Source organism: Tiliqua scincoides, chromosome 2 (genome assembly GCF_035046505.1).
Source record: "Tiliqua scincoides isolate rTilSci1 chromosome 2, rTilSci1.hap2, whole genome shotgun sequence".
In the NCBI taxonomy this organism is placed as follows: domain Eukaryota; kingdom Metazoa; phylum Chordata; class Lepidosauria; order Squamata; family Scincidae; genus Tiliqua; species Tiliqua scincoides.
Genome location: NC_089822.1, coordinates 269,113,701 through 269,141,001, shown reverse-complemented (window position 1 = coordinate 269,141,001; position 27,301 = coordinate 269,113,701). Strand labels below are relative to the sequence as shown.

Genomic DNA, 27,301 nt, shown 5'->3' with positions numbered 1-27,301 from the left:
GCTGGTGTCACAGTCAGCAGTGGTGGGGCTGCCCCTGCAATACTTTGGAAAGTTGGGGCTGGGGGAAAATGCAAGACTGGCCACTGACTGGGAGAGTCAGTGGGGAGTGCTGGACTTGCTGCCTGTTTGCTTCCCACCCAGCCCCATTCAGGGTGCTGGTGCCAACCTTTAAAACCCCCAATAGTGTGGGGTTGGAGTACCTGAAGGCTGACTTCCTTGGATGGGGCAGACCTCATCAGAGGCCTTGTCCTGGGCACCCAGTTCATTGGATGAATGATGGTCTGCTGTTTGGAGCAGGGCCTTCAGTGCTGGGACCAGTTCTCCGCAAGGCCCTCTCTTTGGAAGTCAGGGACTCTCCCTTCTGTCTGCATTTCAGCAACTGACTAAAACGGGGCTTTGGAGCTTGGATTGTGATGCAGTTTCAAGATTGTGCTGTCTGTTTGGGGCAGATGGTTTGTTGAGACCTGATGACTCATTTAATTCTTATGGGGCAGGAGGTCTGGTCTAGAGGGTAGAGCCTCCGTCTGCCTGAAGATAACATCCACAAGGTCGCCAGTTCGAGGCCACCGGCACCCTGCGACCTTGAAGCAGCTGACAAGCTGAAACCGAGCTATTCCATCTGCTCTGAACGAGGAATGAAACACCTGAATGTAGTGGTTCTTGAAAGAAAGAACCTTCTTTCAAACTGTAAAAATCCCTATTTAATAAGGGATTTAAATAAAAGCCTGCCTATGTAAACCGCCTTGAATAAAGTCTTGAATAAAGACCAAGAAAGGCGGTATATAAATACCTATTATTATTATTATTATTATTATTATTATTATTATTATTATTATTATTATTGGGCTTGTTTCTGCCCAGTTCTGCCCTCAAGCGGTGCCCACAGTGGACAGCAAAAGTCTTCCTCTGTGGCCTTTTGAGTTTTCCACCTTCACCCCACTGCCCCAACCCCCCTGCAGTATTCTGGGGGCCTCACCTTGTTCTCTTCCCTCCCAAGGTCTGGTTTCTTGCCTGGGCTTTGGGGCTGGGCATAGACTGTCATCCTGGGGGTGTTCATTGCCTCTGCAACCCACTCCCCAGGTTTATGGTCCAAAATAGGACCGTCACATTTCTCCTAATGATTGTATGTTGTGTCTTGCGGAAACATTCCTTTTGGGGGGATGCTTGGATCTCGTGGGTTCCCCCCTCTCAGGGTTGCTATCTTGTAGGGCAGCCTCCTTCCTTCCTGCTGGGCTCTGGAGGCTGGAGGGGGGAATTTCCTGGGCCAGAGAGTGCAGCAAAGGAGGGGCTTCCAAGGTGTGGGGGCAGAATACTCTCCCCCCCCCCACTCCCTTAACCCTGCAGCCTGTCAAGCACCAGCTGAAGGAGACTGAATGCTTTTTGGTGGTTCCCAAATCCTGGCTGGCTAAGGCTAGAATCTTGGCTGGCTGCTTCGCTCCCTCCCAGCTCCGGACCCCTGGTGGGGGGGGGCAGCTGCAGCTCCCAGCATGCTTTCCCAGTTCAGAGCGGAAGACCCCCCTGGTTTGGCCCTGCGTCACTGGGGGGCAGGGTGTCTCAGGGTTTGGTTTGAGCAGCTGAGGCAACAGCCCAACACCTCTGTAAGTCCCCACCCAAAGTGCCTCAAAGACCAGCCTTCCTGTGGGAAGCCAGCAGAGATTTCCCTGCAGCTGCAGGACATGACTTACCTGCTCCAGTAGTAGGAGGAAGGCCCCCTGTGAGGTCACCAGGAGCTGGGGCCTGGTTGCATTTCCCTCTGCTGCTTTTCAGGAAAGAGGTTTGTCTCCTCACATTTGAGGCTGTTCTGCTGATGGTCCTCTGGGGTTTGCTTTCTGGTCAGCTGCTTTGGGGCTGCTTTCTTGGAACCTCTAGTGAGAGGTCTTGGCTGTTATAGATCAGCTATCAGGTGTTTGGGTAGGCCTTACTGCAAGACCTTTATTCAGTCATATAAGTTCCATCTCTAATATATTTGTTTATGTAAATTTATTCAAATTTGAAAGGTAAATCTTTTTTTCCTGGCCCCTGACTGTGGGGCTGGCTGTGGGGTGCTTTGATCTGGAACAAGCTGTGCTCTCCCCACCCTCCACATCCTGACATATGTGGTCAAAAGCTCCCTCTTCCACCCCCACTGCAGCCCCAGTTCTAATCTTCTCCCTCCCCCCTTTCCCCAACTTCTCTTTAGGAAAAAAGATTTTTTGTGGGAAGGGGGCAGTGATATGCTTGATATATTCCATTGGTGGACCATTCATGGGTGGGGACACGTGTAGGAGATTATCTGAAGTGAGTCTTTGAGAGAGGGCAGGTGAGAAGCACATCCTCAGGGATCCACCTCCTGTGAGCACAAAATGGCTTCTTGGGGAGGCCAAGTGTGTTGCAAAAGAGCAGCCTCAAGGAGCGGAGCCTGTCCCAAAATGGTGGCCTGTGCAATAATATGCATGTTCTGGTGGTTTTTAAACATGCAGTGCTCCGTATTCTGTCCTGATCCAAGGAAGGCAAAGCTGGAATCTCCACCTGGGTTGCTGGGGAGGAGGATGTAAGAAAGGGGGGAGGTGGAACTCTTTCCAGAAATATTAATTATATCTGCTTTTAATCTGAGGAGGTATTTTCTCCTTTAGAATGATGAAATGCTTTGCAAGGCAATATTTTGAAGGAATGTTGCTGCATCCACTTTCGCACAACTGCAAAACTCTGAGTTGCGTGACTCTCAAGCACAGGAATGTTGGTGGTGAGCATATTGAGAGCATGGCCTCCACACCGGTCTGGATTACAAACCACCCCACGTTTTGTCAGTGGATGTTGATGCACCCCAGCTCAGTCCCAAGGGTCTCTTGCCCGGGTTACTCTGTCCTGCTTCTGAGGGCTCTTCCTCACCTTTACTCTGCAACAGCCTGTCCTACAGCAACTTCAAATCCTGGAGGGTATTTGCTCTTCTGACCAAGGAGATCCCTGAAACACACTGGTGCTGCCAAAGGGTTGATCTGCAGTTCCCCAAATTCATTGCCAACATGTAGAAAGCTACACATTGCAGTGCGCCTTAGTGTCCATGTGCATTGAAGCACTTGTAGACTGGAGGCAAGATGCCTCGGTGCTTTCCCACTTGGGTCTGACTTCAGGAGAGTGAGAGGAGGGAACCAAATCCTGAAGACTGGCAACAGGTCTTGAAGCTTGGCCCCAGAACCATTTAACCAGACATTCCCCACAAGGCAAGGCAAAGGCAAACCTGGAGCAGGTGAGGGCCAGACCAGATCTGACTTCAATACTCGCATTGTTTGGGCCAGGTGATTTGGGATTTGGTTTGGGTCCAGAAGGGGACTCCAACTCTTTGCCCCTTCCACAGTTCTGCTCCAGATGAAGGTTCCCTTGCTTGCTGTTTGCCCAGTCAGCACACTAGTGAGGCATTAGACTGGGGATTTAGGGCACAATTTTATACTTACCATGACTCTACCACAATTTTATACTTATAAGATGGGCCATAGGCCCATCTAGTCCTGTATATCACAGCGGCCCACCAAATGCCCAGGAGGTTTGGAGAGAGGTTTGCAGATAGAGAAGTACATCTTGACTTTTTGGTCATTGGCCGGTGCGCTCCAGCCTGCAAATCAACCCCTACCATAAGAACATGCCCCACTGGGTCAGGCCATAGGCCCATCTAGCCCAGCTTCCTGTATCTCACAGCCCCACCAAATGCCCCAGGGAGCACACCAGATAACAAGAGACCTGCAAGGCTTCCTGGGAATTGTAGTTAAGAACATAAGAAGAGCCCCACTGGATCAGGCCATAGGCCCATCTAGTCCAGCTTCCTGTATCTCACAGTGGCCCACCAAATGCCCCAGGGAGCACACCAGAATAACAAGAGACCTCATGCTGGTGCCCTCCCTTGCATCTGACATAACCCATTCCTAAAATCAGGAGGTTGTACATGCACATCATGGCTTGTAATCCATAATGGATTTTTCCTCCAGAAACTGGTCCAATCCAGAAAAAGAACAAGGGGAAAGTCTGACCTTAGCGAGTGTGGAGTTGGCAGATAGACCAAGATTTTGTGGCAGTCGGTGAGAATAGTTAAAGTCAACAAACTCTGCCTTTATAAAGTTTATTGCTGTACACAGATCTACAGATTTCTATTTATCCATATCAAAAGTGGCAATCAAATAAAACTAGCAAAAACTAAGGTTGTCGATCTCTGCAAGTCTCATAAATTCTAAATAGATTTTTCCCAGCACTAAAGTTAAATGTTTCATTAGATATGTAAGGCCTCCAGGCGTTGGGGGAGGGGGGAATGTGTCACTGTTTTAAAGAGGCACTTGCAGGGGAACTTTAGGGCCTTCCTGGTGCTGTCTGTGGAGGAGGGCTGCAGATTTTTGGGTTGTCCTGTGAAGAAAGGAGAAGGCAGCAAAGAAAGAGGTTTTGGAGGCGGAGCATCTCCTTGCGAAGACCCTGAGGGTCTGCGCCACTCGGCCTGCGTCTGGACACTGGTGCTGAGGGGTTCGGGTGCTGTGCAAGGTGGCTTCTCAGGGGCAGTGGGGGGCTGCGGGGCGAACTTCAGAGCGAACCCCGTGGGGATGGCAGTGCAGCTACAGCCGGTGCGGGGGAGGAGTGCATGTAGACCAGCGAGGTGCATGTGCTTGTTCCTGATGCTGCAGCCGAGTGGGCCGTGTGGGGTTTTTAGTGGTGCGCTCTGCGGACACGCGCGGGAGTGGGGGAGGCGGGGGCGGCATCTGCAGGCGGAGCAACTCGGGCTCCTCCTGTAATTCCTCCCGGAGGAGCCTGGAGACGTTTCATGCGCGTGCGAGCCAGCAGAATTCCAGCGCTCTCCTCGGAGGGAAGCGAGGGGCTGGTGGAGGCGCGGGGGGGCGCCGGTGGCAGCAGAGGCCAGCCCCCCCCTGCACTCGCCCATGCACTCGCGAGTCGGACGCAGCCCCTGACTGTCTCCCAGCAGGCTCGGCGTCGCACTGGCTGCGCTTCTGCTACACGGCGGTGTCGGAGCCCGGCCCGGGGCTGCCGCGCTTCGTGGCCGTGGGCTCCGTGGACGGGCAGCTCTCCTACCACTTCGACAGCGACGGGAGGAGGCCGCTGCCTCGAGCGCCCTGGCTGGAGCAGGCGGCCGGAGAGGACCCGCACTACTGGGAGCGGGAGACGAGCAAAATGCGGGTCGAGGAGGTGGTCTTCAGAGTGAGCTTGCAGAACTTAATGGGGCTCCACAACCAGAGCGGAGGTGAGCGGGAGGGAGGAGCCGCAGGCCCAGGAGCCGCGCTCTCCCTTCCCGAAGGCTGGTTGAGCCACTCCGACTGCGGAGCTGCGGGAGCTCCTCCCCGGCACGGGAGTCCTGGAGCCGCGCCCTGCCCTGCCCTGCCCGAACACGGCCTGCCCAAGTGGAGCGGCCGGGCCGGGCCGGGTGACCCTCCCTGGGCTCTGACGCCCCCCCCCCGTCCCTTCCAGGGCTCCACACCCTGCAGCTCATGTACGGCTGCGAGCTGAGCGAGGGCGCGCCCCGCGGAGGGAAAGTCCGGTACGGCTACGACGGGCGGGACTACCTCGCCTTGGACCCGAAGACGCTCACCTGGACGGCGGCCGTCGTGCCCGCCCAGCTCAACAAGGCGAAGTGGGAGGCCCAGCCGGCCATCGCCCAGCAGTGGAAGGCCTACCTGGAGGAGGAGTGCCCGGAGTGGCTGCGCAAGTGCCTGCGCTACGGGGCGGAGACCCTGCAGAGGAAAGGTGAGGGGAGGGAACAAATCTCTCACAAAAACCCTTGATTTCGACGGGCAGACTTCCCTCAAATGAGGAGGTTGAAAGGGAAGGTAAAAAGAGTCCAATCTCTCCAGAGTGCATGGAGGCTGCTTAAAACAACAATAATAGAGACCCTGAAGATGTGTATACCACAAATGAAGAAGGGCTCCACTAAATCCAGGAGAGTGCCCGCATGGCTAACCAGCCAAGTTAGAGAGGCTGTGAAGGGCAAGGAAGCTTCCTTCCGTAAATGGAAGTCTTGCCCTAATGAAGAGAATAAAAAGGAACATAAACTGTGGCAAAAGAAATGTAAGAAGGTGATAGGGGAGGCCAAGCGAGACTATGAGGAACGCATGGCCAGCAACATTAAGGGGAATAATAAAAGCTTCTTCAAATATGTTAGAAGCAGGAAACCCGCCAGAGAAGCGGTTGGCCCTCTGGATGGTGAGGGAGGGAAAGGGGAGATAAAAGGAGACTTAGAGATGGCAGAGAAATTAAATGAGTTCTTTGCACCTGTCTTCACAGCAGAAGACCTTGGGCAGATACCGGCCCCTCCTGACCAAGGAATTGTCAGATAGAGGTTAAAAGAGAAGATTTCAGACCTCATTGATAAATTAAAGATCAATAAGTCACTGGGCTCTGATGGCACCCACCAAAAAGTTATTAAGGAATTGAAGAATGAAGTTGTGTTGGAGGAATCTCTTACAACCGTTTTCCTCCGTTAGGGGGGGGGAGCAGAGTCGCTTCAGCAGCAGAACACCCCCTTTGCTGGGAATCAACCCCACACCCGGCTGACTGCTAGTCAAGAAACACAAACAACATTGGCTGGTTGAAGTTGCAAGACAGATTCATTTACTCACGATTCAATGGAAGTAAGGTTACAGCATCTGAATATGTTCAGAGGTACACTGACTTAAAGATAACAAGGCCCTACAGCTGCCTTGTCCTGCGTGCCATGTGGTCAAGATGGCGGCGCCAGCAGATCCCTGCTGCATGCCATCTTGTCTGCTCAGTTGTGGTGAGGAAGAGATAAGAGAGAGGGAGGAGAGCGTACTCAGGAGTTATATAGGGTCTGGGTCATGCCCCTCCCACATAGGTCATTAGAAGTGGACAGGTAGAGGTCGCCTGGGTTTAACCCTTTTTAGGACAGTCTCTTGCCACCCCTTGAGAGCATACAGAGTTGCACCAATTCCAACAAGTTGCAGATCTCTTGACTAAGATATGCAACTTGTCCCTCAAAATGGCCACAGTGCCAGAAGATTGGAGGATAGCAAATGTCACGCCTATCTTTAAAAAGGGAAAGAGGGGGGACCCGGGAAACTATAGGCCGGTCAGCCTAACATCTATATCAGGTAAGATGGTGGAATGCCTCATCAAAGATAGAATCTCAAAACACATAGACGAACAGGCCTTGCTGAGGGAGAGTCAGCATGGCTTCTGTAAGGGTAAGTCTTGCCTCACAAACCTTATAGAATTCTTTGAGAAGGTCAACAGGCATGTGGATTTGGGAGAACCCGTGGACATTATATATCTGGACTTTCAGAAGGCGTTTGACACGGTCCCTCACCAAAGGCTACTGAAAAAGCTCCACAGTCAGGGAATTAGAGGACAGGTCCTCTCATGGATTGAGAACTGGTTGGAGGCCAGGAAGCAGAGAGTGGGTGTCAATGGGCAATTTTCACAATGGAGAGAGGTGAAAAGCGGTGTGCCCCAAGGATCTGTCCTAGGACCAGTGCTTTTCAACCTCTTCATAAATGACCTGGAGACAGGGGTGAGCAGTGAGGTTGCAAAGTTTGCGGATGACACCAAACTTTTCCGAGTGGTGAAGACCGGAATTGATTGTGAGGAGCTCCAGAAGGATCTCTCCAAACTGGCAGAATGGGCAGCAAAATGGCAGATGCGCTTCAATGTCAGTAAGTGTAAAGTCATGCACATTGGGGCAAAAAATCCAAACTTCACATATAGGCTGATGGATTCTGAGCTGTCTGTGACAGATCAGGAGAGAGATCTTGGTGTGGTGGTGGACAGGTCGATGAAAGTGTCGACCCAATGTGCGGCGGCAGCAATAAAGAAGGCCAATTGTATGCATGGGCCGCTGTGAGATACAGGAAGCTGGACTTTATGGGCCTATGGCCTGATCCAGTGGGGCTGTTCTTATGTTCTTAACTACAATTCCCAGGAAGCCTTGCAGGTCTCTTGTTATCTGGCGTGCTCCCTGGGGCATTTGGTGGGCCGCTGTGAGATACAGGAAGCTGGACTATGTGGGCCTATGGCCTGATCCAGTGGGGCTGTTCTTATGTTCTTAACTACAATTCCCAGGAAGCCTTGCAGGTCTCTTGTTATCTGGCGTGCTCCCTGGGGCATTTGGTGGGCCGCTGTGAGATACAGGAAGCTGGACTAGATGGGCCTATGGCCTGATCCAGTGGGGCTGTTCTTATGGGGGCTACGCGCTTCCTCCAGGCCTCCCATCACAGCACCTGAGGCTCCCCATGGTCACAGCCCAGTGGAAGGAGGGCACCAGTCCTGCCACCATCCTGGTGAAGCGGCCCCTGGAACAGGGAACGGGCATGTGGAGCTGGGGCTGGCAGAGACCTCCTCTGCCCTCCCCCTTCTTCCATGCCCCACTGCCATCCTTCCAAAGGGAGAAAGCTTTCCAAACCGAACGGGCCTCCTCCCGCCCCATTCAGAACTGGCACAGTCCTCCCTCCCAGCCCCCCTTCCTCCTGGGGCAAAACCATCCCCTGCATTCCTAAGGGCCCTTGCACTGCCCGAGCCATTCAGGCCATGGCTGCAGACTACGCTCCTCCTGCAACACCCCCCCCCATATAACCACAGACAGGCCTGGAGAGAGGGGGGCGCACAGGGGGCAAAACAAACTGCAGGGCAAAAACACTTCTGGCCATGACATCACTTCCAGTGGGTCCAACAGATTGTCATTCTGAAAAGTGGGTCCCTGTCCTAAAAGGTTTGAGAAGCAGGGAATAGAAGTGCAGTGAAAGTGGATTCAAGCTGTAGCGGAAACATCTTCATGAGCACCAACATATAGTAGTACAATTCAAACCTTGGAACGTGAAACTCACACCTTCAGACCAGAACTACAAGGCTCCAGTAACAGGTCACCCAGTTCAGTTCACAGAATTCCAGGCCCAATAGTCAGCTCCACCCCTTCTCCTAGTTTACTGTGGGCACAATCCTCGCCCCTTACGTCCGTGCTCTCCAGCACTGGCATAGCGGTGCCAATGGGGCATGTGCTGCATCCTGCAGTTGGGTGTCACTCACGGAGGCCTCCTCAAAGTTGGGGAGAGTCTGTTCCCTTCCCTCAGAGCTGCATTGCCCTGATGTCAGTGCTGGAAAGCACTGACATAAGGGGTTAGGATTGCACCCTGTGTGTCTGAACACATGGCCTTGGATCAAGTTGTTACCAAAAAGGCTGTTTTGTTTAGGGGAATTAGTATATTAACCTTTTGGAAACTTTTAGGACCATAGGCTGGATAACAAGACAGCGTAAAGCAAAGAGATCCCTTATCTAGCTTAAATAGGAGACTGGGAGAAAGGTAACTTTCAAAGGATTATATTTTTATTGCAAAAACACACAAAGGTAAACATAATACACATTTCTTGGTTCTAATACTTGAAAAATGTACCTGGTTTTTATGGTGGTTGCATGTGCTATGTGTTTGGTGCATCCGAAAAGGAATCAGAAACAGATAGGTAGTAGGGAAGGATTTTAGGGGTTCCTTAATCTGCTAAACCCAGTTTGCTAACTAAAGATGGGAAAAGAAGGGAGGAATAGATAGGATTGAAGGGAGAGAGTTTAGACGCAAGATATATTTACCTGTCCAGGGGAGCAGGAAGGGAAAGAATCCTAGGAAGGACCACTCCCGTGGGAGGACAGCCAGAGAGAGCGAGGCATGTGCTCTGAGCTTACTCTTAAGGGGTTGTCTGACCTGGAAGCTGACCTAAACTGACTGGAAGTATCCCAGAGCTGTGCACATGCTCAGTATACACACAGGTACATGTGGAGTATGTAAGAAAGATATGATGAAGTCAGCTTACCAGCCAGGCTGACCTTCTGGGGGAGGGAGGCAATTTCCATAAGGTGCTTAAGAGTGTTAAAGCTACAACAAAAGAACAATAGACTTCTTCCTCAGGAGATGCATGCTTGTTTTGCATAATCAGGAGACACAGTGATTAGGTTATACATTGACATGCAAGGAAGTGGGGGTTGTGTAATTCATGTGCTTGTAGCTTGACCAGGGCCTTTGGAAACATGTGCTGGAAACATGTGCTGGGGGAGGACTGGCCTGCTTGCTTGGTCTGTATGATCCAAAATAACATAACCAGATATAAAAATCACAACTTGGAAGGGAAAAGGGGATTTTCACGTAACAAAGTCTACATGTTTGAAGGTGAAATTAATGGCATGGAGTACAAATATAAGTCTTGAGCACAGAATAGAAAAGAAGAAAGATGGGGGGAAAGTCCACAAAAGGTCAGGCAAATTGATTTCACTTGGGCTTTGTTCCTAAAGCATTGAATGGAAATAGGGGAGATGGTGAAAGCCATTCTTGGATTCCTGCACATTATGAGAAGAAGAAAAAGCAAATGAGGAGGACTTTGCTGAAGCAGAAGAAAAGAAATGCAGTAGCTGTACTTAGTAGTAAATCTTTATTAAGGTCATAAGACCAGCCACATATAAAATATCAAAATATATAAGCATATATATAGATATACAAAAATATGCAGTATATTATGATTAAATTTGAAACAATAAAACAGTTTATAATTATGTTTAAAACAGTTCTGAAATACTCAGCAGCAACTTCCAGCCATCTCCCCTAAAACAATTCCATTATATCTAGCAGACTACAAACTACAAAGGTTCATCCATATTTAAAATCCATTTCACTTGGGCTTTGTTCCTAAAGCATTGAATAGAAATAGGGGAGATGGTGAAAGTCATTTTTGGATGCCTGCACACTATGAGAAGAAGAAAAAGCAAATGAGGAGGAGTTTGCTGAAGCAGAAGGAAAGAAATGCAGTAGCAATACTTAAAATAGAGATGTCAGAGGGTGGGGGGGATGTCAGAAGAGGGGGCCTTCCACAAAGGCTTGTATGGAAGAATACAGTCTTCAGACAGCCTCACTGAAGGCCAGTATTTAAGATGTTAGATGACATATTTGTTGTTGTTAGGAAGGGGGCAGTGCTCCATGCCCAAGAGAAAATCCCTTCTCCCTTCCTCTGGGAAGCTGCACCCGCTCTGCATAGTTCACGCACACACGCCTGTCTGTCACTTCGTCTCCAAAGACTGGCAGCCAAAGGTCTCTCCCCTTTTTTGAAATGGGGGTTCAGAGAGTTGAGGAGGAGGGAGTATTTCTGCAGTTGTCTCTACATATGGAAGATTCACTCTCCTCCACCTTATCAAAATTCACATGCCTTCGCCCTGTGCCGTGTCCGTTTCCCCTTCTGACAGGAAGCTCATTTAGAAGAAAGATCACAGTAAAAATCAGTATAAGGAGAGAGTGCCTTGGTGCATGTGCAGAGTGCATCTGTAAGGGAACCATTTTTTCCTTCTTTAAAAATGGCATCCAGTTGGAAATACAGGAATCGCTGACCTCATCCCCTTCCTTTGGATGCTGGTCACTGCCCCTGAAGTTTCCTCCCTTCTTGGAAACTACAGTGGAGAATTTGGGGTGGCCATTTGGACCTCCAAGAACTAGTCAAGGCAAGCAGGAGACTCGGAATTCTTCCTCTTCACTGGGGGATGAATGTTCAGCTTCAGGAAAAGAAAAAGAACTGCAGGAAGGAGCAGAGAGGGCAGTGCTGGAAGAATGAATAGCGACCATTTCAGGAGCCGTCCCTGATGGACACACCCAGATGCTCGGGACGATGCTCACTTTCTGCCCTGCAGTCCAGAGCAGTGGTTCTTGCCCTGTGGTCTGTGGATGGGCTTCAGAAGGTCCTTGAGTCAGCTGCAAGAGGCGTTTTGTGAGTGTCTGCATTTTTCTGGGAGGGGGCCAGTGCTTTCATTTTAAAGGTATCTGTGACACAGAAAAGGTTGCACACCCCTGACCTCTGTTCAGCTGGGGTGGAGGTCCAGGGACAGTTGCCCCAAAGCCCTGGAGGAGATCCCAGGGAAGTCCCAGGTCTGCTGCTTCTTGCTTTGGTGCATTTGTACCAAGTGCTGAGGGATGCTGTAGAGTCCCTTTCTCTGCAGGTTTTCATCTCTTGAGGATGCTGCACTTGTGGGGTGACTGCTTTTGGGGCAGGGGTGAAACAGAAGGTCCCTTCCTTCTCCTGTGAGTCAGCCCCCAGTCTTGACACTGGCACTGCCACTTTTTCCACAGGGCCCCCCATAGTAAAGGTGACCCGTAAGGACAGCCAGCAGGGCTTGGAGACCCTCCTCTGCCGGGCCCACGGCTTCTACCCCAAGGAGATCTATGTCACCTGGAGGAAGGATGGGAAGGTCAGGCAGGAGGATGCGTTCCATGGGGTTGTCAGCCCCAACCCGGATGGAACTTACTACACCGGGCTGAGCATTGAGATTGATCCCAAGGAGAGGAGCCGCTACCAGTGCCATGTGGAACATGATGGGCTGCAGGACCCTCTGGATGTGGCCGTGAAGGAGTCTGGTGAGGGGCTGAAGGGGAGGGAGGCCTGGGGAGGAAGCTCTTAGTGGGATGGGGGTAGAGTGGGGGGCAGATTCTGGGAGGTGGGACTGAAAGAAGAAAGGCATCAGCAACTCTCAGGGTGTATTTTGGGGCTCAGAGCTGCTGCTACACGCCTGTGCTGGAGGCTGGAAGGAGGCTGTGGCTGCTGCAAACAGTGGGCAGAGGAACCCTGGAGAGCAGGAGGCAGAAACATCTGCTTTCATTGCTCTAAATGGGTGACAAGAGAGTGCCCCAAAATCAGACCCTTGTATGAGATCAGTGGAGACCTTTCTCAGTGGTTTTGCAGGCTCCCTTGAAGGCCTGAGATGCTGAGCTCCAGTGGGTCTCCACGGGGATGGAATGGCCCTAGATCAGGGCCACCCCAGAGCGGGGCTCATCTCCGTGGTTTGCCTGTGTCCCAGCTTCAGGGTCCCCATCTCAGTCGAAGGGTCTCGGGATCTCTGCCTGAGGCTCTGCAGAGCCCACTTCAGTCTGAGTCAATGTGTGTTCTTTCCATTTCCCCTCAGTGCCTGTTTGGCTCATTGCTGTGGGAGTCATCCTGGGGGTCCTGGGGGTCCTGGCTGTGGCTGGAGTCATCCTCTATGTCAGTAAGTAAATCCCTGGATGCCTCTGCTGGGCCACACGTGTGCATCATTCGGGAGCAGATTTCAGATCCTGAGCCCCTCAGACTGGGAACTGTCTTCTCCTTCTGTGTTCTGGACCATGAATGCAGTTGGTGAGGAATACACAGAGGATTTACATGCTGCTGAGCATGTGCTAGTGTCCCCGGTTCATTGACAGCCCACTGCCAAAGACGGTCATGTAGCCCAGCAGGTGTTCAGGTCACCTGGACTTACAGCTGCCCAGCAGGCAGGGATTCTCAGAGTTGAGATCATCAAAAGGTAATTGAGATTTGATTGATTACACCAGTGGTTCTCAAACTTCTCTGGCCGGAGGCTCCCTGATCCTTGTGGCCATTGGCCACTGTAGCAGCACAAGATTCTGCTCTGGGGAGCACCCAAGGCTCTTGAGGGCCTTAGTGCTTGGTGGGAGACACACAAGACTATATCTTGTGGCCTGATAATATTAATAATAATAATAAACTTTATTTATATCCCGCCCTTCTCCCCAAAGGGACCCAGGGCGGCTCACAACATATTAAAAACAGATTAAAAACATAATTTAACCACAAATAAAAACATATTAAAAATGCATTAACATATACCCATAAAAAGCATAGTCAGATAAAAAGAGCAAAACATAGCAAATCAGAGGAATCAGGCCTGTAAAAATACTAAAAGATACAGAAAATATATTTAAAAAGTCCATGCACTTAGAAGGCTTCTTTAAACAAAAATGTCTTCAGGCCTCGCCGAAAAGTCTCAAGAGATGGAGCCATTCTCAAGTCAAGGGGAAGCGAGTTCCATAATGTTGGTGCCACTACTGAGAAGGCCCTATTTCTTGCCGCCGCCCCACGTACCTCCTTAGGCGGCGGCACTTGTAAAAAGGCCTGATGGGAGAATGCTAAAAGCAGAAGCACTCTGAGGGTTTGAAAGTTAGATCTCAAGGCAGCAAAGCGTTAGAGCAATGAATAAAACAACAGACAAGTTTAGTAGCAAGGTGCAGAAGGAAGGCCAGATGCAGAAGAAGAGCTTCTGGGATTCAGCCTTCTCTGCCTTTTATTCCTTCTCATACAATTCACAACAGGCTGGGGTTTTCCATTCTCTGATCTTGTTTACAATACTAAACCATGAGACAATAGTCTGTGTAATAGGGAAATTTCCAAGAGGAAGCTGAGACTCACACTGGGCTATAACCAGCCGGCTTTCTAGCTTAACCGCAAACACTTTCCTAGATATGATTCTCCATAACATTGCCTTGCTGACAGGCCACAGAGTCTCAGACTCAGCATGTCACCAAGGCCGCGCAAGTTTGCTCTGCGCATGTGCAAAGTGTGCTTTGCTTCATTGCCAACATACTAAGGCTAAGGCTAGCACCTGTGTAGATAACCTCTACAGGCCACGGCTCCCCATTACATCAGCTTACCTCAGTTACCCCCAATGAAGGTGGATGAGAGCCAGGGTGATGTAGTGGTTTGGGAGGTGGACTTAGACCTGGATGATCCAGGTTCAATACCCCCCTCAGCCACAAAGCTTCCTGGGTGACCTTGGGCCAGTCACTTTCTCTCAGCCTCACCTACCTCACAGGGTTGTCGTGAGGACAAGAAGGAGGGGAGGAGCAGCTGTGTAAACCGCCCTGAGCTCTTTGGAGGAAGGGCAGTCTAAAAATGTGAATGAATGAATGAATGAATGAATGAATAAATAAATAAATAAATAAATAAATAAAGATTATACACAAGAAACAAAAAACGGCACTCTGAGGCTGCAATCCCAACCACACTTACCTGGGAGTAAGCCCCATTGAACAAAATAGGACTTACTTCTGAGTAGACCTGGTTAGGATTGTGCCCTGAGTTTGTTAGCAGCACACCTGGAGGGTTTTGGAAAGGGAGGGGGGAAAGAGAAGTGATGGATTTGTGGGGGAGGGGAAGACTTTGTTTTCTGTGTATCTGCTAATTGCAAACTGAGATCACCCAGAGACTGTTTGGCTGCAATCCTGACCTCACTTTCCTGGGAGTAAGTCCCATTGAGCACAATAGGACTTAATTCTGAGTAGGCCTAGCTAGGATTGTGCCTTTTGTCTTATAATAGCAGCCAACATAGGAAGTACCACACACACCCCAGGCAGGAGGAAAAAGGGGGATGGCTGAAAAGGAATGGGTATTTTTATTTTTTAATCAATTTTGGGGAACAAAGCCTGACTGATCAAGAGCAACTTTTTTTCTTTTTTGAAGGAGGATGGAAACCTCTGCCCACCCGCCCTGCTTCCCTGGATTCTGATCTCAGCCATCCTCCAGCGTCAGTCCAGGGAGAAGATGCAGGGGCAAAACTGAAGCCATCAGATCGCGAATTGACACCATGAAAGACTTCCTAGTGCTGCTGCATGGGAAGCTTCTGTGATGTCCTCCCCTGGAGATGGTCAACCACTGGCTGAGAATGTGCCATGGAGTGCTTGACATTTGAGTGCCCTGCCTCCCTGTGGAGAGTGGAACTGGATGATATCTGGAAGTCCCTTGTGACTCTGACTTTCTCTGACTTTCTGATTCTGTCTCTATATATACACGCTGAGGGAGATTTACCTGACGAACTGCTCCTGACTCCTGACTCCTTCTGCTTTGCAATCTTGATCTTTCTTTTTAAAAAAAGATATTCCTTTCACATCTGCAAGAGGGATCTAAAGGCCTTAGGAGTGGACCTCAACAGGTGGGAAAACCTGGCCTCTGAGTGGCCCGCTTGGAGGCAGGCTGTGCAGCATGGCCTTTCCCAGTTTGAAGAGACACTTGGCCAACAGTCTGAGGCAAAGAGGCAAAGAAGGAAGGCCCATAGCCAGGGAGACAGACCAGGGACAGACTGCACTTGCTCCCGGTGTGGAAGGGATTGTCACTCCCGGATTGGCCCTTTCAGCCACACTAGACGCTGTGCCAGAACCACCTTTCAGAGCGCGATACCAGAGTCTTTCGAGACTGAAGGTTGCCAACAGGATTCCTTTCACAGAAGCAGCTGATGCAGAAGGCTTTTGGCCTGTCTGATATTCTGTGCCATTCATATGGAGCACATTTTGTTGAAGCATTTGAAAAACTGTCCATAGTTGTGGTTTCCACAGCTCAAGAAGGACGTTGCAAAGCTGGGAAAGGTACAAAAGACACACAGGGTGCAATCCTAACCCCTTATGTCAGTGCTGTCCAGCACTGACATCAGGGCAATGCAGATCTGAGGTCAGGGAACATTTCCCTACTTTGAGGAGGCCTCTGTGAATGACACCCAACTGCAGGATGCAGCACACGTCCCATTGGCACCGCTAGGCCAGTGCTGGAAATCATTGACGTAAGGGGTGAGGATTGCACCCTAAATGATCCCAGGGCTGCGTAAACCCCAAGTGGGCTGCTGGGTCCCCTGAACCAGGTGTTGGGGTCTCACAGCATCTCCTGGGAAGCCTGGTCTGTCTGAGCAGGAGAGCCCAGCCCTCTCAGTGATCTGGGTCCTTGAAAGCCACTCCCTGGAATCAGTTCCCCTCACCTTCCTTCGAAGTGGAACATCCTTGTGCCAAAACAGCCAGGTATGCTTGTGGGAGCTCTAACCTGCACAACTGGGGCATGTCCCAGAGTTACTTCCAGTCCAAAGAGACCACATCATCCAGGAAGAAATACTTGGGGTGCTACTTTCAGTTAAATTCCTATCCTCAAGTGTGATTTATCGGATGATTTTGATCCTCCCACTTGGAGCAGGGATTTGGGAAGTTCAAACAAACCTCCCTCCCCCCCAGTTGGTGACTTTCTTTTGACAGTGTCCCATAGTTGCTCCTGGGCCACAGAGAGCTCATCATCCAATGTTGAACAAGAGCTAGAAATAATTGGGGTTCTTCTTTCAGTTAAGTGACAATTCCTGTCCTTATGTGTGATATTCCCATATATATGTCTGTGGTAGACCTTGAGCTCCCGCCCTTCTCCTTCTGAGAAAGAGAGAACTCTTCAGGAAAAACAGGAGGTGCAAGGAGTGACTGTGGGAGGATGGATTGGAGGGGGAGCCAAAATGGAAGCTGGAGTCCGTGTGTGTGCATGCATGAGGGGATCAATGCCATCCATTTTTTCCTTTCTCCTGGAGCCAGGTAATTCTCAAACAAGACACACACGCCCCTGGGCCATGACATGCTCTCTCCACCAGGAACCTATTCCTGGGAGAAGTTCTCTTTGTACATTCAGCAGTCACCTTCTGCGTCCTCCATATATCATTCGGTGCTGCTTGTTTTATATTTGATATCACTGCTTGTGTTGTTACCAAAAAGGCTGCTTTGTTTAGGGGAATTAGTATATTAGCCTTTTGGAAACTGTTAGGATCACAGGCTGGATAGCAAATGTCACGCCTATCTTTAAAAAGGGAAAGAGGGGGGACCCGGGAAACTATAGGCCGGTCAGCCTAACATCCATACCGGGTAAGATGGTGGAATGCCTCATCAAAGATAGGATCTCAAAACACATAGACGAACAGGCCTTGCTGAGGGAGAGTCAGCATGGCTTCTGTAAGGCTAAGTCTTGCCTCACAAACCTTATAGAATTCTCTGAAAAGGTCAACAGGCATGTGGATGTGGGAGAACCCGTGGACATTATATATCTGGACTTTCAGAAGGCGTTTGACACGGTCCCTCACCAAAGGCTACTGAAAAAACTCCACAGTCAGGGAATTAGAGGACAGATCCTCTCATGGACTGAGAACTGGTTGGAGGCCAGGAAGCAGAGAGTGGGTGTCAATGGGCAATTTTCACAATGGAGAGAGGTGAAAAGTGGTGTGCCCCAAGGATCTGTCCTAGGACCGGTGCTTTTCAACCTCTTCATAAATGACCTGGAGACAGGGTTGAGCAGTGAAGTGGCTAAGTTTGCAGACGACACCAAACTTTTCCAAGTGGTGAAGACCAGAAGTGATTGTGAGGATCTCCAGAAGGATCTCTCTAGACTGGCAGAATGGGCAGCAAAATGGCAGATGCACTTCAATGTCAGTAAGTGTAAAGTCATGCACATTGGGGCAAAAAATCAAAACTTTAGATATAGGCTGATGGATTCTGAGCTGTCTGTGACAGATCAGGAGAGAGATCTTGGGGTGGTGGTGGACAGGTCGATGAAAGTGTCGACCCAATGTGCGGCGGCAGTGAAGAAGGCCAATTCTATGCTTGGGATCATTAGGAAGGGTATTGAGAACAAAACGGCTAGTATTATAATGCCGTTGTACAAATCTATGGTAAGGCCACACCTGGAGTATTGTGTTCAGTTCTGGTTGCCGCATCTTAAAAAAAGACATAGTGGAAATGGAAAACGTACAAAAGCGAACGACTAAGATGATTTCGGGGCTGGGGCACCTTCCATATGAGGAAAGGCTACGGCGTTTGGGCCTCTTCAGCCTAGAAAAGAGACGCTTGAGGGGGGACATGATTGAGACATACAAAATTATGCAGGGGATGGACAGAGTGGATAGGGAGATGCTCTTTACACTCTCACATAATACCAGAACCAGGGGACATCCACTCAAATTGAGTGTTGGGCGGGTTAGGACAGACAAAAGAAAATATTTCTTTACTCATCGTGTGGTCGGTCTGTGGAACTCCTTGCCGCAGGATGTGGTGGTGGCATCTAGCCTAGACGCCTTTAAAAGGGGATTGGACAAGTTTCTGGAGGAAAGATCCATTATGGGGTACAAGCCATGATGTGTATGCGCAACCTCCTGATTTTAGAAATGGGTTATGTCAGAATGCCAGATGCAAGGGAGGTCACCAGGATGAGGTCTCTTGTTATCTGGTGTGCTCCCTGGGGCATTTGGTGGGCCGCTGTGAGATACAGGAAGCTGGACTAGATGGGCCTATGGCCTGATCCAGTGGGGCTGTTCTTATGTTCTTATGATAGCAAGACAGCGTAAAGCAAAGAGATCCCTTGTCTAGCTTAAAGAGGACACTGGGAGAAAGGTAACTTTCAATCAAAGGATTATATTTTTATTGCAAAAACACACAAAGGTAAACATAATACACATGGAGAATTGATAAGTATAGATTTCTAGTACTTGTGTCTAGTGTACCTAGCTTATGGTGGCTGCATGTGCTATGTATTTAGGTGCATCCGAAAAGGAATCAGAAACGGATAGGCTGTAGGGAAGTATTTTAGGGGTTCCTTAATCTGCTAAACCCAGTTTGCTAACTAAAGATGGGGGAAGAAGGGGAGAAATAGATAGGATGGACGGGAGGGAGTATAGATGCAAGATATATTTACCTGTCCAGGGGGGGGCAGTTGGGGCAAGAGTCCCGTGTAGGACCACTCCCGCAGGAGGGCAGTCAGAGAGAGAGAGAGAGAGAGAGACATGTGCTCTGAGCTTACTCTCTTAGAAAGGTTGTGTTTGACCTGGAAGATGATCTAGAACAGGGGTGCCCAAACCCCGGCCCTGGGGCCACATGCGGCCCTTGAGGCTTCTCAATGCAGCCCTCAGGGAGCCCCCAGTCTCTAATGAGCCTCTGGCCCTCCAGAGACGTGTTGGAGCCCACACTGGCCCGATGCAACTGCTCTCAGCATGAGGGTGACTGTTTGACCTCTTGAGTGAGCTGTGGGATGAGGGCTCCCTCCACTGCTTGCTGTTTCACATCTGTGATGCAGTAGCGGCAGCAAAGGAAAGGCGGGCCTTGCTTTGTGCAAGGCCTTTTATAGACCTTGAGCTATTGCAAGACCTTCATTCATTCATAGAAGTTCATATTTAATATATTCATTTATGTAAACTTATGCAAATTTATTCAAATTTTAAATGCAAATTAATTCTTTTTTCCCCCGGCCCCCGACACAGTGTCAGAGAGATGATGTGGCCCTCCTGCCAAAAACTTTGGACACCCCTGATCTAGAATGACCGGAAGTATCCCAGAGCTGTGCACATGCTCAGTATACACACAATGGTGGAGTATGTGATGAACCCGAAGCAAGTCAGCTTACCAGCCAGTCTGACCTTCTGGGGGGAGGGAGGCAATCTGCATAAGGTGCTTAAGAGTACAACAAAAGAATGTCAGCTCTCTGACTATGCTGAGTCAGAAGCAAGCTAACCTTTTTGGTTTATGGCTAGTCGCAGGCAGCTGAGGGACAATGAGTCACTCTGCACCTGTGCGTGCCACACCCTGGGTTAAACTGAGCCAACTCTGATTGGGTATTCAGAATACTTAAGCCTTGGTCTGCTGATACACAGACGCAGTAGTAGGTGTGCAAACCGAGATACTGCTGCCCGTGACTGCGTTGAACTGAGTTTATGCTGTGAGTGACCTTGGACTGATAACTGACTGTGTTGTTTGGAAACTGATTTGGATAAGGTAAACTGGACTGCTGTGATCTTTCGTGTATGACTTGGACCCTGTTATGACTATTCTTCCTGCTTTAATACCACTGCTGACAGTTAAAAGGACTCTGCTGTGTATGCTGTTTTTCTTTGCATTCAGCCTTGTAACTGGGACATACCCAAAGGTCCCCTTACAAACCTTAACAAAGAACAATAGACCTTTTCCTCTGGAGGTGCATGCTTGTTTTGCATAATCAGGAGACATTCCTAGACTGGAGGAGGGGATGTAATCACAACTTGTGACCTTTACCAGGTTTTTGGAAATTGGGCTTGTTTGCTTGACCTGTATGATATCTTAGTCTATAATATATATACAAAATCACAACTTGGAAGGGAAAAGGGGATTTTCACGTAACAGTGTATTGTATATATGCATTTTTCTCAATAAATTCCTGGTTCCTGACTAGTGGATTGTGATTTGCATCCTTTCCCCCTTGTGGTCTTCTGGTGAGTGTTTGTGGGAATGTGTGCTGTGACCAAGACTATGGAATCCCTGGACAGGCATGCTTGGGGGCCCACAAGAATGTGCTTCCAGAGCATGTGTGTGAATACCTGGAGCACCTTCTAAATGAAGAAGAATGTTTGGTGCATATGAGTTTAGAAAAAAGGTGACCTGACCTGACTGAGGCTTCTATAATTATGGCTGATGGGCAGAGGGTGCTGTGTGCTTCTCCCTCTCTGACAAAGAGAGTCAGGGAGTACCCAATGAAAAAAATGGGAGGAGTTTCTGATGTGGCGGGGAGGGGCTTCTTCCTACAGTCTGTCATTAGTGGGCGGAACTCATTGCCACCACCAGTTTCAGTGGGATTAAAGAAGAGGTGTAGTTCGAGATCTCCACCCTTGTCACACAGTTTGCAATATCTTTACTTTTTAATTTTTTTCTTTAAGAAAACAAAAAGTATAATAAAAAAGAGGTGAAACCTAACTGGAGGATACGTTTACCATAGAGCAAGGGTGTGCAAACTTTTTGGGAGGAGGGCCACATCATGTTTCTGAGCCCCTCTGTGTCAGGGGCTGGGAAAAATAAGAATTAATTTACCTTTCAAATTTGAATAAATTTTCATAAATCAATACATTAGAGACGGAACTTATATGAATGAAGGAAGGTCTTGCAATAGCTCATGGCCTATAAAAGGCCTTGCGCAAAGCAGGGCCGGCCTTTCCCTTGCTGCCATTTGTAGCAGCGCAAAATGCTGCTCTGGGGAGCACCCAAGGCTTTTGAGGGCCTTGGTGGGAGACACACAAGACTATATCTTGTGGCCTGATGGGAGAGTGCTAAAAGCAGAAGCACTCTGAGGGTTTGAAAGTTAGATCTCGAGGCAGCAAAGAGTTAAAGCACATGAGCCCCGCTGGATCAGGCCACAGGCCCACCTAGTCCAGCTTCCTGTATCTCACAGTGGCCCATCAAATGCCCAGGGAGCTCACAAGACAACAGACACAACCTGCATCCTGGTGCCCTTCCCTGCATTTGCTCCCTCTTCTTTTTCCAATCCAGGGAAGGAGAAGGAGTCAGGTAGGCAGAAAGAGGTCTACGCCCCATCATTCTGCTTCCTCAGGTGAAGGCTTCAGGTGATAAGATGGACCAGCCCTGCTTATTGTTTCATCTCCAAACCAGCCTGCAAACCTCCTCATGATGTGTGGTGTGTTTTTTTGTGCTCCTGAGAAATCTTCCCGAGAAGAATTTCTTCCTGATAAATCAGAGGCCAGATCATCCCTCTTCTTCTTTGCACAAAGAAACTTGCCCATGATGTGTTTTTTGTGTTCTTCCTCAGAGTTGCTATCCAGTCTCCCCCATTGGGTATCGCCAGTTCCTGGTGCCATTTTGGCCAAGTTATCTTTGTGACTGTCAAGCCCAGTCCACACATTTTCCACCAGCCTGCCTGTTCTGCTTCTCAGCCCCACATTTTGTTTAACTCCTTCCTCTCCAGGGAAAGTGGTACCACAGCTGGGTGATTGGGACAAACAGCCTGCTCCCAAATCACAACTCCTGGAGCCTCACTCTGCATTGCTGAAGTTTCTGAGAGTGTTCAAGGGCAGCCCCACACAGAACACTTTGCAGTAATCCAATCTTGAGTCCCCAATGCATGAATGACCACAGCCAAGTCTGAGTGAGTTGCACCAGTGAAGTTGGCCAAAGGCCTCCTGAGACCACTTCTACCGACTGAGCATCCTGAAGCAGCCCTGGTCTGTGAGCTCCCCACTAAGACTGCAGGCCTGCTCTTTCCAGGAGGGGCTTCTCCACCCAGAACAGGTTGACAACCTGAATTGCAGGTCTGGTAGCCAGCAGCACCCCTCTTTTGGGAGTTCCCCCATGGCTCCCAGGGTCCACCTTGCTGGGCCAATGCCTGACCACACTTGTTCCCAGAATGGCTCAAGGACAATTCCTAGTAATTTTGTGTTGTGAGAGAGGGAAAAGTGCAGCTCTTTATCCACTCTCTCCATCCCACACATAATTTTGTATGTCTCAAACATGTTCTGAGAATATGAGGACATAAGAAGAGCTCTGCTGGATCAGGCCAAAGGCCCATCTAGTTCAGCTTCCTGTATCTCACAGTGGCCCACCAAATGCCCCTGGGAGCACACAAGAACAACAGACACAACCTGCGTCCCTGTGCACTCCTCTGCATCTGGCAGGCAGCCTGCCTCTGAAACCAAGAGCTTGCACAGACCTACTATGACTTGTAACCCATAATGAACGTCTCCTCCAGAAACTTGTCCAATCCCCTTTTAAAGGCGTTCAGGCCAGATACCATCACCACATCCTGTGGCAAGGAGTTCCACAGACCAACCACATGCTGAGTAAAGAAATATTTTCTTTTCTTTGTTCTAACTCTTCCAACACTCAATTTTAGTGATCATCCCCTGGTTCTGGAGTTATGTGAGAGGGAAAAGAGCATCTCTCTATCCACTCTATCCTTCCCCTGCATGATTTTGTATGTCTCAATCATGTCCATGCTTGATGCTATGCCCCTCCCCACTTACCTCTGGCAGAGCTCAGACCGCCAGTCTATGGCTGCAGAGGGAGAAAATATGGTGAGTGAAGCTGCTCATTGTTCTGTATGTGATGGTGACATTTAGGGCACAATCCTAACCAACTTCACAGCACCGGGTAAGGTCAATGCAACTAAGAGAACAAACATTCCCTTACCTTGAGGGGGTCTCCATGACTGCCCCCCAACTCCAGGATACAGCACACGCCCCACTGGCACAGCTCTGCCAGTGCTGGAAAGTTGATTAGGATTGCGCCCTTAATCCCCCAACCTTCTTCCAAGGAGCTTAGTGCAGTGGACACAATCTTTTGCCTCTCATTTTACCCTCACAATCTCCCTGCGAGGTAGGCTATGCTGAGAGACAAGGACTGGCCCAAGGACACCCAGGGAGTTTCAGGTCTCAGCATCACATGCCCCCAAAACTGGGACACAGAACAGAGCTTAGGATGATGTTTGTGGTATAGATGGAGTTGCGGATGGGAGAAGGAGAAGCACACGGCTGCTCCTTCAGACACTCAGTTCCTTTGAAACCCATTCAGAGTTTTACAGGTCAGCACTCCCTGGGCTTCCAACTGATGCTGAGGTCTGGGGACTGATCCCAGCTGGGAGGGGCAGAATCCTTTCCAGAAGAGGTCGAAGCACCTCTGTTTCCTCTGATTCTGTTTCTTTCCTCCTACCTAGTCTGATGCTTGTATACAAGTGCAGTAGGAGCAGCACAGAAAGGACCCAGAAGCAGCTCCAGTCCCTGCTCTCCACCTGAGAGGCGGCCCAGAAGTCTGGCTGGGGAAGAAGGGGGCCTGGAGGCACAGCAGCCCCCTCCCCTCTGCAGAGGGAGACTTGACTTCAGCAACTTTGGTCTTCCTCAGCCAGAGTCTGACACAACTGAAGACAGCCACAGAGAGAGCGGCCCCTCCCTGGCCAGCCCCCAGCCCCAATCCAATTCCAGGCTGGCTGGAGGGGCATCTGGAAGAGGAAGCATCAGCAGCAGTTCAGGAGAACAGGACTCAGCAGTGGGGGGGGGGGGGGTCACTGAGTTCAGATGAGCAGCAGGAAAGCAGAACAAAGTCTCATCCAAACATCTCAACCCAGACCCTGCTGAGGAAAGTAGCATCACGTGGGGGGAAACCCACTTCCCCACTTGGCATGGACAGTTGGTGCTCCTGGCAACTCTCCAAGGTTGATGGCACAACTGCAAGCCACGCACTGTTCAGAGAGAACAAGGAAGTGGTTCCTGGGGCTCCAAGCAAGGCCAGGGGGAAGAGGAAGGCAGCGCCGGGAAGCCCACTGAAGGTGCAACTTTGGGCCTCGCAAGAGGAATCCCTCTGGCTGGCAGACGGGGCCAACCCCATGTAGAGAGAAGGGGGGCTGCATATTCAGATTGATTTTCTAAAACTTCAAGCAGCTTCCATGAAAGATGGAAAGAACATTCAGAGCAAAGACGTGGAGCAAACCGTGAAAGCCCAGAGGGACACGTATTTTATTTTCCATTCATGGCAGGCACTTTCACCACAACCTGGCAGGAAAGCTGCAGATACTCTGATGATGATGATAGACTTCATCTTCCACCAGTCAGAAATCCTCAGCAGGAAGCCCACGAGCCATTCCCCAAAATAGATCTTCCATCTCGTCCTGGAGGAGAAGGGAGAGGTGCAGCTCCGCATCTCGGGGAAGATCCTTCTACAGCACCGGGGATCTTTGGGGCCACTGCTGGTAAGACCCTGCTTGCTTCTGGGAGTAGTGGCAGTTCTGGCTGGACGATGGTCTCTTTCAAAATGGATAGCCCACCTTTCTCACCAGGATTCCAGGTGCTTTGCATGAAAAGCAGGGCAAGTGAAATGACAGGGCCACATCTTTTTCACAGTTCTAATGACAAGCTCCACAGGCTAATGGCACCCTGTAGAAAGAAGCACCTGGATCCCCATTCCTAAATCTCCCGCCAATCAATCTGATGACCCAGTCCTGCGATTATCTACTCAGAAGTGCTTTCCATTGTCTTCAAAGGGGCTTACTCTCAGGAAAGTGTACATAGGATTGCAGCCTCTTTCAGATCCCTCCTTGGTCACCTTTTTTCTAAACATAAATGCCTCCAACACTAACCTTCTGACACAAGAACAACAGAGGAGCCCGGCTGGATCAGACCAAAAGCTCACCTAGTTCAGCCTCCTGCATCTCACAGTGGCCCCCCAGATGCCTCCAGGAACACACCAGACCACAAGAGGCCTCGTCCTGCTGCCACTCCTTTGCACCAGGCGTTCTGAGACAGCGCAGCTTCCAAAACAGGAAGGAAACCCATCCTGATTGTGATCTGTGATGAGTTTTCTTCCAGAACTCTGTCCGACCCCCTGGAAAGGCATCCAGGCCAGTGGCCATCACCACACCCAGTGGCAAGGAGTTCTACAGATTAATTGCACGCTGGGTAAAGAAACTTTCTTTTCTTCTTTCCCCCCACTCAGTGGATGTCACCACTAGAGCAGAAGCTGTCCAGGTATTCACACACATGCTCCGCAGCCACACACATTGTCAGCAAGGAGGGAGGGAGGAGGAGCTAGCTAGGGCTATAAGACTAGTGCCTGCCACCTTGTGAGCCTCTCTGCAGGAGCACGCGTGGCCTCCGGGAACCCAGTGCCTCTGGGAACTAACTGCCACATAAGGCACTGCGAGTTTAGCATCTGGGCGAGTTCAGCAGCAGGGCGAGGAGGCCAGGGCCCCAGACACTGTCCTTCTCTTCCCTTGAGAAGAGGGCTGCTAACCAGTGTAGGGTTTTTTTTAAGTACCTCTAAACAAAAATAACAAAAAAGCTATGCAGTCAGAGAGGCAGCAGCAGGGTGGGGGCTATCCAGTGTTCTGCATTGAGTGCCACATGTATGATTATATGCCTCTGGGGCATAAGTCATGGGTGTGTCCTCGGTGCAAGGAGCTCCAGGGTCTCAGGGAACGCGTCCGCTCCCTTGAAGCCTTGGTGGCCGACCTGGAGAAGCAGAGGCAGGCAGAGAAGGACCATGGGGAGACTTCCGTGGACGATCAGGCTTCGTCCCAACCTCAGGCGTGCAGCTCCTCAGCTGCCCAGGTGGGAAGTCTCGGGACTGGAGGACGTCATCCTGGAGAGGAGGGAAACAATCCCCTGGGGGACCTTCTCCAGGGGACAGGACCGTAGCTTAATGCACTCGGATACTCCTCGGCGGGAGGGGGGTCGGGGGCTTCTTGTTGTGGGGGATTCAATTATTAGAAACATAGAGAGGGGGGTTTGCGATGGATGTGAAGACCGCATGGCGTCTTGCCTGCCTGCTGCGAAGGTTGCGGACATCACTTCTCGTCTAGACAGGCTGGTAGACAGTGCTGGGGAGGAGGTAGCAGTTGTGGTGCATGTCGGCATCAACAACGTGGGCAAGTGTAGCTGGGAGGTCCAGGAAGCCAAATTTAGGCTTTTAGGTAGGAAGCTGAAAACCAGGACCTCAAAGGTAGTGTTCTCTGAAGTGCTGATTCCAGGTAGCGGCTTTCAAGGACCCAGATCACTGAGAGGGCTGGGCTCTCCTGTTCAGACAGACCAGGCTTCCCAGGAGATGCTGTGAGACCCCAACACTTGGTTCAGGGGACCCAGCAGGGTTTACACAGCCCTGGGATCATTTAGGGCGCAATCCTCACCCCTTATGTCAGTGCTTTCAAATGCCAATGGGACATGTGCTGCATCCTGCAGTTGGGTGTCACTCACAGAGGCCTCCTCAAAGTAAGGGAGTGTTTGTTCCCTGACCTCAGAGCTGCATTGCCCTGATGTCAGTGCTGGACAGCACTGACATAAGGGGTTAGGATTATGCCCTGTGTGTCTTTTGTACCTTTCCCAGCTCTGCAACGTCCTTCTTGAGCTGTGGGAACCACAACAATAGACAGTTTTTCAAATGCTTCAACAAAATGTGCTCCATATGAACGGGACCCAATATCAGACAGGCCAAAAGCCTTCTGTATCAGCTGCTTC

General features: G+C 50.2%; 2 protein-coding genes across 2 annotated transcripts in view; both read left to right on the top strand.

The window, feature by feature from the left end:
• LOC136639180 (class I histocompatibility antigen, F10 alpha chain-like) overlaps positions 1-27,301 on the top strand; it is a 75,341-nt gene that overhangs the window by 1,028 nt on the left and 47,012 nt on the right. The gene's annotated exons all lie outside the window — the stretch shown is intronic.
• On the top strand, positions 5,057-15,603 carry LOC136640483 (major histocompatibility complex class I-related gene protein-like). Its single transcript, XM_066615649.1, has 5 exons — positions 5,057-5,212; positions 5,437-5,712; positions 12,072-12,356; positions 12,902-12,982; positions 15,229-15,603. The coding sequence occupies exons 1-5, from the start codon at positions 5,143-5,145 to the stop codon at positions 15,354-15,356; spliced, it is 840 nt and encodes a 279-aa protein (XP_066471746.1). The 5' UTR covers positions 5,057-5,142; the 3' UTR covers positions 15,357-15,603.

Bases quoted from the DNA above. Each gene is read 5' to 3' on its own strand.
- LOC136640483 (XM_066615649.1), top strand. From the start codon at position 5,143: ATGCGGGTCGAGGAGGTGGTCTTCAGAGTGAGCTTGCAGAACTTAATG. The intron at 5,713-12,071 runs GTGAGGGGAGGG...CTTTTTCCACAG, and splicing joins GGAGACCCTGCAGAGGAAAG to GGCCCCCCATAGTAAAGGTG. The intron at 12,983-15,228 runs GTAAGTAAATCC...TCTTTTTTGAAG, and splicing joins TGGAGTCATCCTCTATGTCA to GAGGATGGAAACCTCTGCCC.